The 11,529-nt window shown below is 37.3% G+C and overlaps 1 protein-coding gene across 2 annotated transcripts in view; it reads left to right on the forward strand.

The window, feature by feature from the left end:
- Nucleotides 1-6,145, forward strand: part of foxj3 (forkhead box J3) — a 100,517-nt gene extending 94,372 nt beyond the window's left edge. For both annotated transcript variants that reach the window (XM_086292709.1, XM_086292710.1), the window contains exon 12: nucleotides 134-6,145. In XM_086292709.1, the coding sequence (XP_086148835.1) occupies nucleotides 134-246 (113 nt within the window). In that variant the 3' untranslated portion in view covers nucleotides 247-6,145. The remainder of the gene's footprint in view (nucleotides 1-133) is intronic.
- The last annotated feature ends 5,384 nt before the right edge of the window (nucleotides 6,146-11,529 follow it).

Here is an 11,529-nt window from a genome sequence, read left to right on the forward strand (position 1 = left end):
GCCACAGCAGAAGCATGGATGAAATTATTCTTCATAACAGTTTTCTTACCTCAGTTTGAATGTTTTGGGTTTTGTTTGTTTCTTTTTTGTTTTTTAAGCACAAACGAACACTTCCTCTGCTCTTGCTCTCCAGGACACCATGCACAGATGAACCAGCAGCACATGATACCTGCCAGAAACTTCCAGATGCATCGCATGCAAGCTGACGATATCCAGGATGATTTTGATTGGGACTCCATTGTCTAGCTGCTAAAACTGCTTCTCGCAAATACACAGGAGCGAAGGGAGGAGATGGAAGCCAGGCTGAGCTGAAAAGGCCGCAGGTGGAGGAGGCCAATGTGGGTGGACTGCAGAAGAACATTTGAGAAGCTTTGGTGGAGAGACGCAGAATTCAGACTTCAGAGTCCTGACAGTTTAAAACAAAAACAAAAAAATAAAAGCAAAACATAACTAGAAAATGTTACTTTGAAGACAATCATATTTAGTCGGACATTTTAAAGTGATTGCTTACAAACTTGTGTAGAAGCAAGTTGAACACATTCACGTCTGAACCACGTGTTCCTCAGCCAGCCCTCTCCCCGTCCCTAGCGAGCGGCCTTCCAAAGTCCGAGCCCCCTCCCCCCTCCCTCCTCCCCTCCTCCAGCCTCCTGCTCCGTAACCGTTATGTGATTTGAGCGGCGTGTTCAGCTTGTAATTCTTCTCGTGTTGACCTTGGCCTCAGCTGCCTCTTGGATGAGTTTCTCTCTTTATTTTTTCTTTTTAAATTGTTATTTTCTTCTTCTCCTTTTCTTTTTTTAAAATGAAACACAAGCCGTCGCTGTGAGTGATGTCATGGTGTTTGTTGGTCACTTTTCGGAGAAAGTTGTCCCGCTGTGGCTGAATCAGTGGTTAAAGATAGGTTTACAAAAAACAAACAAACACAGGGTTTTAAATGTGTAACCAGGCTTGATGTTAAACAAACCAGAATAGAAAACAAGAGGGAGATCACGGAAAGTGTCGTGATTTTTTTTATTTTATTTTTTTTTTATGTTTTTGTTTGTTTGTTTTGTTTTTTAAAGCCAGCCAATGTGATCAGTCTCACTGCATTAGACGAGTTATGGGAGTACAGCAACTGTCTTTCTTTATTTCTCTGTCCCATGCACTTCAAGATGAATGAATGAGTGGAAGATGATAGCAGAGAGAAGTCAGATATTAGTCATTTTAAAATTCATTCAGCCCAGAGTTGATTTAAGCTCTCCGTTTGCATCATGTTTGTTCATATTTGGCTCTTCCATTCTCATTAAACAAGTTTTAGGCTTAAAGTTTGAACAGCAGCTTTCAGGCCAACTTATTACTGAACATTAACGGTAACAATATTTGCATGTTGGTCAAACAAGGAGCTGCATACAGTAATGTTTAAGATGTGTGAACTCTAAAGTGTCCTGTTCAGTTAAAAAAAAACATAGGGGGGGGGGACTGAAATGTCCATTACTTATATTTTGTAAACAAGACATAAGCTGAAGTCTTTAAACGAAACACTTCTACTGTGGAGGATTTAATTGTTAATTTTCTTCCTGAGAGTTAATTGAGAGCATTGTTACCTTAATGTAAGGGAATACAAGGAAAATATTAGTCCAGTTTCAAAGGTACTAAATCGGTCGCGCTATCATCATCACTTTATTACCTTGAAATTTTTGCTATTTGCTCAGATTGAGTGTGAGTTTTTTCTCTCTTATCAGGTTGTGATCGAGGGTTATGTCCTGATAATGAGCGACTGGCAGATCAGTTTTTTTCTTTTGGAGAGAGCTGGGCTGCAGTCGCACAAGCCTAAAGACCGGTCGGAAACTCCCTGGTAACCACCAGTCACTAAGGAAAAATACATTTTTGCTAGGGGAAATCAGCCACAAATATGAGTGCTGTGCTGTGCAGAAAACCTGCTTGTGATTGCTTTTATCACCAGCCGTGATCGCCTGCTGTTTGCACGGAAGACGCCAAGTACTCACTAAGTGTGCGATGGAAACCAGAAATGAAGACCATTTGCTTTCATAGTAAAAGTCTTTTGAAATATGTTTGTTGGGTCTGTAAGGCACAATTTCTGAGTGTTCACAGATACCGCAAAGGCTCTCAACTTGTTTGTTGGCGTCTTCCATGCAAACTACGGGCGACCACGGCAATCTGATAACAACCACAGCAATGCTTTTTGGTGGTTTTTGGCGGAGCACCCTCTTTGCAACTGGTTTCACCAGGCGACCGCCAACAACCTCGAGAAATTACTCACCAACTGGTTGTGGAATGCACATTTTTCCATAGTGACCAGTGGTTTCTATGGGGTTGTTAACTGGTCTGTAAGCTTGTGTAACTGGCACCTTAATCTTAAGCTGCTGGAAGTGGGCTCATATTTACTGCACACACATAAGAGTCTAATTCTGGCAATAAGCATATTTCCTAAATTAAAGAATTAGTCCAAACCATAGATTAAATGTTTTGCTGTAGTAACAAGTAAACTGTAGAGAATCCAAATAGTAACACTTTCAATTCTTGCTGACTTGAAACAGGTTATTAAAGTAAATTGTATTTTGAAAAACAAACAATTGAAACGTAACACTGCCTTCTCAAAGAGAAACAAATCTGATCAGCAGAGCAGACATGGCGTTTTCTTTTTTTTTTTCTTTTTTTTTTTTCCTGCTTCATTGTCACTTCTGATGTTTAAATTTTTTGGGAGGATATTAATTTTTTTCTTTAAACTGCCCACAGGTTTTTTTTTTTAAATAGAGATTTTGCTACTATACAATCATAACCGAATGAGAAATGTGACTCATACAGGACGTACAGTATATATGTGTGCTGGTTATAGAGTGTGTATGTGTGTGTGTGTATGTGTGTGTGTATGTTTGGTTTTATTGTAATTTTAGGGCTATGATTGATTACTGCAATCATCTCTATGCTATCTATGAGCACAAAGCAGATGCACACAGTGCTTAAAGACTAGATTTGACTTAGACTTTTTCTTGGAAAAGGGTTTCTGAAGCACAGAACAGGGAAATCGGTGGTTCTGGAAACCTGTCCACTGTGTCCTGTAACAAGTGGCTCCTTAATCAGACAGGCGCTGAACTTTAGAGACACTATGTTTTTTTTTTTTTTTTGTTTGTTTGTTTTTTGTTGTTTTCAAGTTCTTTGCACACTTTTTGTTTACTCATCTGATTGAAGCTGCAAAGAACCGTGTGGATCGAGTAATCATTCATATTAGTTCAGTCATTCATTCACCTATCCATCATTTCACTTTTAGTCTTCCTGACATCTAGAAACAATGAACAGGATTATTTTTGTCCTCTGTACATCTATGACACTATATTTTGGGAAGTTGAAATTGATACCAACCTTAATTAAATATGGTAAATATGAAGCTACCGAGACACAGAAATGCTGGTTAACACAATCTTTTTGCATTTTTGTACATATTCCCAGTTTATGGAGTTCAGATAATTATTACAGTTGTTTTGCACCAAAAGAAATTTTGTTACTTCTTGTCCAACATCTTTTTTAGAAACGTTTCACAACTTTCTGTCTCCTTCTGGGTTTTGCGACATCATTCATTGCTAATGAAAGATTTGTTGCACTACTTTTTTTTTCATAGTTTGCTGTGGTCAAAGGCACTGCAATTTTAGAAATGCCAGCAAATAGAAAAACGCTGCTAAAGCACACAAAACACAACTATAATAGAAAAATGCCACAAAAGATTACCAAAAAAAACAACTCACAAAACGCAGTGGAAGTGTTTTTGGGACACAGTAATGTGACGGAACAGCTGCAGCAGTGACAAGCTGACAGTAGACGGCTAAGAGTAAACGTGTATCTACGATATTAATTGAATTCACATCAGTTTTATATATATATATATATATATATATATATATATATATATATTGCGCCACACAGCAACAGTCGCCTTAAGGTGCTCTATATTGTAAGGTAAAGACCCTACAATAATATAGATTAAGACCCCAACAATCATACAACCCCCTCAATGAGCAATGACTTGGGAACATTGGGAAGGCAAAACTCCCTTTTAACAGGAAGTAACCTCCAGCTGAACCAGGCTCAAGGAGGAAGGCCTTCTGACACTAAAGGCCTGTGGAAGAGAATCCTATAATGAGTCACGTGACACATTAGCTGCATCCTTTTCTCCCTCACAACACCGATGAATCCTCCGCTTTTAAACACGTCTCGGTGCATTCGGCCTGTTTTGGTTTCTGTCACTTCTGCTGCTGATCCTTCACATTATTTTCTCCCTAAAAGCGTTTGCGCTGTGTTTTGAGATTTCAAGATTTTTCTTTGTGCCGGTTTTCTTAAGTTGCAGTGTGTTTGACCTCTCAGGGCCACCGTATAAATCCTGCACTCTGGCATCATATTTACCATATGGACGCGTAATATTCTCATCAAACCCAGCTAGAAAGTGGAAGAGATGTCAAACTATCCCAGAATTTCAAACGATTTCTTCAAGACAGTTAAGCAACAAAGACTGCAGTAGTGGGCATAGTTTTGATTTTATACTTGGAAGACAATCATGGATTCTTTTTTATGATTTTATGATATTGCGAAATGTTTTTTCTTATTGTGTAAAAAGGCACTTTCAAGTCTCTTTTTTTTTTCTTCTTTTTTCCCCCCCAAATTGGATGGTGGAAAGCCATGCTTCTGAATACATAGGTGTGTTTTTGTTTTGTTTTTTGAATCTATTACCAGCCTGGTTTTATACTGTAGACCTTCTATTAAACTGACCAGAGCTGCACTGTGCAGAAGAACTTGAGTTCTTTTCTTTGAACTAATAATACTGCCATTGATTTTTATTTTTATTTTTAAATTGTTGTTTTTTTAATTTCAGCTTTTATTTTGTTTTGTTTTTTTGTCCCCTGCCAGTCACACACCTGTATACTTTTGCATCATTCTTGCCATGTTCCTTTTCTCCCTTTGTTTATCAAATGTCTGCTGATTGTGGAGGATCGCTTTATTCAACTGCCGGGAATTTTCAAAATTAGGACTCAGACAGGACGCTTAAGCCACCTGAATTAACCAGTTCATGACTCTTTTGGGTGAGTGTGGGCCAAAGGACTGCAACCGAAGACAGCAGCAACAAAATAAAAACAAAAAAGGAGAATCGTGTTTGTTCTTCGATGATCTTAAGGGCCTGAAATGGAGAACATCCAGCGAGCCGTTGGTTGGAGTGAAAATGGAGTGTTTCGTTTCTTCCAGGCGAAGACGGTGAACGCGTATAGTACTATAAAAGCACATCATCCGGCAGGAAAAGCAGAAGATTTGATCGAGCGGATGAAAGGGAAAAGAAAACGGTGTTGACAATGACTGGATCACAATCAGTTTTACATTATGTCTGAGTGAGTGTGTTCGCTTGTGGGAGTTTAAGTTCCTTTTTTTTTTTTTTTCCCAAGATGATGATTTAAGTTTTTAAATACCGCTGGACATGTACCTGCCAGAGAGATTATTATTATTATTATTATTATTATTGGGGGGGAAAGATAATGGGAAAAAAAAGTCTTGTTACAAAATGGGAGAGAACTGCCAACATCTACTGCTGATTGGGGCCTGTTTTATTCAGTGCTGGTGTTGTTGTGCTTGTACATATATGTCTTCAATCATCCCCCCCATCCCTTTTTTTTTTTTTTCCCCCTCTTGGGGGTGGGGTATCAAGGCAGAGGGTGGGTCTTATCCATGAATGAGGAAGGGAGAAGAATAGAGTATTTTGTTATTGTCCAATCAGAGGGTGACAGTATGTATATATCTATATTGTATATATGTGATAAAAAAAATGCGTTGGCTTTTTGTGTGACACTACCTTTTACTTGTACTATGGTTCTACATTCAGTGTTTCAGTGTTGATAATATATATTTGGTTTGTGTTTTTATTTTTCCGTTTTTTTGATTTTGTCTCTGTCATTTCTTGTAATTTTTTCCCTCCTATATTTGTCTTCGTTTTTGTTTATTGCACGGTTTATTACTTTTGTTGTCCGATGAGGTGACACAGCTACTCTTTGTATTCGTTTAGTGCTGTAAAATAACTCAAGTGTTATTAGAATTGTCGATACCACCGCCCACCCCCACCCCCTTCCCCAATATGCATGAATGGCACTTAAAGAAATAAAATATGGTAACTTCACTGTGGAATAATGTGCTGTTTGAGCTTTTTCTGAAATCTTAAAGCCCGTAGGAGATGAGTTCTTTTTATTTACAATAAATAATCTGAAGACATTTGTTTTACTTGCCACATAATTTGAGCAACTTGTATCACTTGTGTCCCAAGTGATACAAGTTCAGTCAGTTTCAATTATATAGCACCAATTGACAACATCAGTAAGCCCATTTGACCAAATGGTGACAATGGGAAGAAAAAAAACTCCCCTTTAACAGGAAGAAACACTCAGTGCATCATGAGAGCTGAACTATCGTCATGTTATGTGCAGAAGTCTCAATCAGACCACGGAGAGCAAAGATCTCCCGGGGCCACCTGTAAAGTCATTCTGTTGTCTTGCTGTTTCCTAACTAGTGCATCAGTAACACACCTGCGTTTATATATATATATCTGTAGTCTCAATGAACACTCACAGCAACATTTTAGCCACATGTTCATACAGTGTTTTATTCTATACACTGCCAGGCTCATTTCGATCACCACCACGACCTAACATGCGTTTTTGGGGGGTCGAAAGCAGGAGCACCTGGAGGAACCACACACTCTCAGCAAGGACATGCAAACTCCATAAATCTCCACCTAGGGTTCAAACAAGAAACCTTCTGCTACACACTGCACCACCATGTCACACTACTGTCATCACTTTTGTTTTGCACCGAAGCAGGTGAACTGCATTCGGATTGGTTTATGCTTCCTACCTGGATGCACTGATATCCATGAAGTTGACCTGACTTGGTGTTTTATACTGTGAGGATTAATTTTATGAGCAGTGCATAAGCTATGATAAAAGAAATGTAGATGAGAGCAACTTGCAGACACACAGAAACTTCTTTACACTCCCAGAGCAGAACTGTCAGTGTAAAGAGGCCATTGGTTTAATGTGGTCTAAATGTGAAGGGTAGGGTATGCTCATTGCCCATCAAAGATTTATCATTTTTCGAACTCTACTTCACATCAAGGAAGTTTTAAAGGATGATACATCTTTACATCAAAATTTATGGGAATACCTAGAATTAAAAACAAAAAAAGCTGTACAAAATATTTACATTTTTCTGTATTTGTAGCCTAAATTCAATTTGCTCTCTTCATCAACTGTGACAAGATGTCACCTTTTCCACAATTTTCATTTGTCTACTTGTAACAGACCTTTATAGGTGTGCTGGTGTATTCCAGAGTTATTGCAGTTTTGCATTTTCTAATTAGATTTTTAATTTTTATTTTGTCTTGACTTTAATTTTTTTAGTTTGGTTTCAGTTAGCATACAGTGTGGATTTTCTTGTTTCAGTTTAGTTTTTTATCTTCTCAAAATGTTTAATTTTTATTAGTTTCAGTGTTCAGTTTTAGTCTTTTTTTAAAAATTATTATTATTATTTTAGGTAGGACGTGTCAGAGGCATATAGGTATTACAATAAAAACACTGAAAGCAGTTGGCTCAGTCTTTTACACCTCCAGAGTCTCAATAGATACGTCCATCAATGCCTCATCACACACGCTACAATACATTTTTCACCAAACTAGCAAAAGCTTAAACTACGTAACTTTTCTGTGTACTTCAGATTTTTTTTTTCTGTCATATTCACTAATTAATTTCAGTTTGATTTAAAAAAGAAAATTGTTGCAGTTTCTCATCATTGCAAGTCTTTATGATATTAGGTACCCTGAGATGACTCTGTTTGTGATTTGGCGTTATATAAATAAAATTGAATTAATCGCGTAATGATTAATATATCATATTTGATATGTGAGTTTTTGTAAGGTTTTGGGACTTCTGCATCAACAGTGTGATCCCCACTGAAAATGTAACTAAAATGCACAATTACATTTATGATGAAAATTAAAACTCATATATGGAAATTACTATTTATTTCATTTAAAAAATGTTAAAGGAAAAAAGAACCCACTTTATTTTCTTTTTTTTTTTTTTTAAATTTTCAGTTATTTCATGGTTCTGACATCAAAGGTTTATCACTGTTCTCACCAACGCTGGAAGCCACGTAACATGTCCACAACAATCAAAGTCTAAACACAACAAAAAATTAACATTTACAATATTTTAATTGAAAATTATCAAATGAATCTATTCAACCTAAACATTTCAATTTCTGTGTGGTTTTACATTTTCATATAAACAACACTCCTAACATTCCAAAGTATATGACTATTAAAGGCATCAGCATTTACAACTTTTAACTCTATTCACAAAGATGGCTACATTACTTACAAAATCACCCATGTTTTTATGTTACAGTGTATTTTTAATATCTTAAAAATACATTTCATAGCCAGGTAAAAGGATGTATGAGTGTTGTTCTTTCTCTGCCGTGGAAAGGGAAAAGACACCAACAACATGTTGTAAATATTTGTTCAAGCAGAGGTAAGTTGTAGATTGCTTAGAAATTGCTTTTTAACAGAGCTGATTATTAAAAAAAAATACATTATGTATGTTTTTGAGCTGTGATATAGTTCATGTGATCAAATCTCAAGAGCTTTGGCTTTAAGCACGCAGCCCTCCATGTAGTCTACATGCAGTGTGATACTTCACATTATCCTATAGGGATCACACAGTATATGCCACACCTTTATAGGATCATTTTTCTGGCTCGAGTAGGTTCATGTTCAAAGTTTCCCCTCCTGCTGTTGACTCTGTGCCCAAATGTTCATATAAATGTAACACATGAGCCAGACATCTTTGCTCTGAACTGTCTTCCCGTTAGTGATGTGTCGGTCGCGAACGAAATGGCTCTTAGAGCCGGGTCTTTGACGTGAACGATGCGAGCCGGCTCCTTATTGCGAGCCATGGGTTTTTTCAGAAAGTTTATTCATGCAGGTCCATATGACAGAGAATGTGCATTTTCTTTTTGTTTTCATATTTTAATTTATATTTAATTGTGTTGTGGTTTGCAGTGTTTTGTGTTGTTTCACTTTAAATGTGTTTAAAAGGAAAAAGCTGAAAATTTAAATAGTTAAAAGCTGAACTGTAACTAGTTGGTTTTTGTATTATATGATTTATATATTACATTTTATGTGGAGTAAATAAATAAAAGTATATTTATGGTGGCCCCTACAGACAAAGCACGTACAAACTCCAAAATAACAGGTAAATGAACTTTTTTTTTAAATTATTTGAATATATATGAGTGCTTGTGTATAAATACACAAACAATACACATATGCTTTCGAATGTGTAATTTAAATGATCTAGGTAGCTCTGTTTTGGAAGTTCAGTTAACGCTAGAAATGTGCTTTGGAGTTTGTATGTGTTTTGTCTCTAGGGGCCACCGTATATATTTATATATAAACATACATAAATAAAACCACTTTTTTTTACATTAGTAATTCCTTTTGTGCATAATTTCATATTATTGTTAATAATAAATTAATTAAAGCAACAAAACAACCTGAAGAGCTGGTTTGGATACGAAAGAGCCGGCTCTTTTTAGTGAGCTGAGCCGAAAGAGCCAGTTCTCTAAAAAGAGCCGGAAATCCCATCACTAACTTCCCGTGGTGGTCACTTAAAGCTCTGAACAGACTCACAGAGCCATGATGTGAAAACATTTCAAAGCCACCTTAGAATCTACCTCTCTGAAAAATACTGAATGCATAAAGTTATGTAAATGCAAAATACTCTTAAAAGAAATCCCTGGTGCTGCATGTTATTATTCAGTTCTCTCCTGCTCTTATTACAGTTGTCGGTTAGTGAGGGCAAACCTGTGTTTGATGTTACATAACAGGTAGATTGTGAGTCAACAGAATCTCGGGCAAGAAAAGGCAAGTGTTGCTTTAGGTATTATCTACCTATGAATAATAAAAAAGCAATAATATGCATTCAGTTTGGAAACTGACCTCAGCCGGCCCATAAATCAAGTAAAAAACCTGCCTCGATTAACAATTCAGCCAACAGCACACACACTTCCACACAATAAAACAACACTTCAGACATGTACACTGCCAAACAGCAGATGACTCTCTATTATATTATTCATATTTATCTATCAATAAAATTGAGACAAAGAGTTACAGGTATGACTCATAGGCCTGTTTCTAAATTCAGATTAAATTCTTGAGAAACATGGTGCAGGTAACACCTTGGCCTCGGGTACAGCTTGGAGTCACTTTGACCAGGATGTATCGTTTATCTGCATAACAGTCTCAAAATAGCAAACTTCCTTTCTCAGAGTGATGCTGAAGAAACGAGTCCATGCAGTCGTTACCTCTGGCTGAACACTGAGATTGTTCTAATGGCTGAAAAGCTTTCAGTGGTAGAAAAAACCCATCACATTTCTCTCTGATTAACTTCTCTTCATTGGCTCCTTGTTAACACCCCAAAAATCTTACTTCTCCTCCTCGCATACAAAGTCCTGAATGATTAGACCCCAATTAAAGACCTGCAAGTGCCATATTATCCCAAAAGATGTTTCTTTCCTGTGGATTCAGGTTGCTAGGGGACTTCCCATCATGCACTGGGGACTTCTCTTCCATTACCCACTGTGCATGTTTCAGCCTGTGCTTTGTTCGTTATTTTAAAGAATAAAGCACCTTGAGAGGATAAATAAACCTGAACCTCATTTATTTTTCAGCTAAGTGAATATGCGGATCTATGATCAGCAAAATATAACTGAAGTATAAAAAATAACAATAGTAGAACAATGCATTAATGCGTTTGCACCATTTTTTCTGGTTGGTGGAAATAGGGATTATCTATAATTATATGACTTCATAAAAGGTGTTGGGTAGTTTAAACTGACTGCTTGCTGTCATATTTCAGACCTGCCTATAGAACAAAATGACTGGGTTTGCATTAGGGGGATAGTGACTGTGGTCTATCCCCTATGCAGCTACCCTTAGAAAAATCTGGAAACTATTGTAATGGTCATCAAACCACAACTTTACAGAGCTCTCAAAACTTAGGGAAGGTCATCAAATGTCATCTTTATGGGAGAAAGGGTTAAACCTTAAAAATCATAATATTTAATGCCGTAATTATACATTTCAATAAACTATAATTTATAATGCAGCTATAGCTGTGCAATGAATGCACATGAGCAAAAAAATAGAATATTTTCCTCTGAAATGTGAAAGAAAGAAGGTGTACTTTATTGATCCCCGTAGGGAAATTCCTCTCTGCATTTAACCCATTCACTCAGTGAAGCAGTGGGCAGCCATTGGGTGCCCGGGGAGCAGTGTGTAGGGTACGGTACCTTGCTCAGGGGTACCTCAGGGTAGCTGTTCAGGGGAATCGAACCCCTGACCTTCCGATCATGGGGCCACCACTCTACCTACTGAGCTATCCCTGCCTTCTTTCCTGTGGATTCAGGTTGCTAGGGGACTTCCCATCATGCACTGGGGACTTC

The sequence above is a fragment of the Aulonocara sp. 'chitande type north' Nkhata Bay genome, linkage group LG5 (assembly GCF_057382095.1).
Source record: "Aulonocara sp. 'chitande type north' Nkhata Bay isolate Kocher_YH1m ecotype deep benthic linkage group LG5, A_spYH_male_GT1.1, whole genome shotgun sequence".
NCBI classification, from domain to species: Eukaryota; Metazoa; Chordata; class Actinopteri; order Cichliformes; family Cichlidae; genus Aulonocara; species Aulonocara sp. 'chitande type north' Nkhata Bay.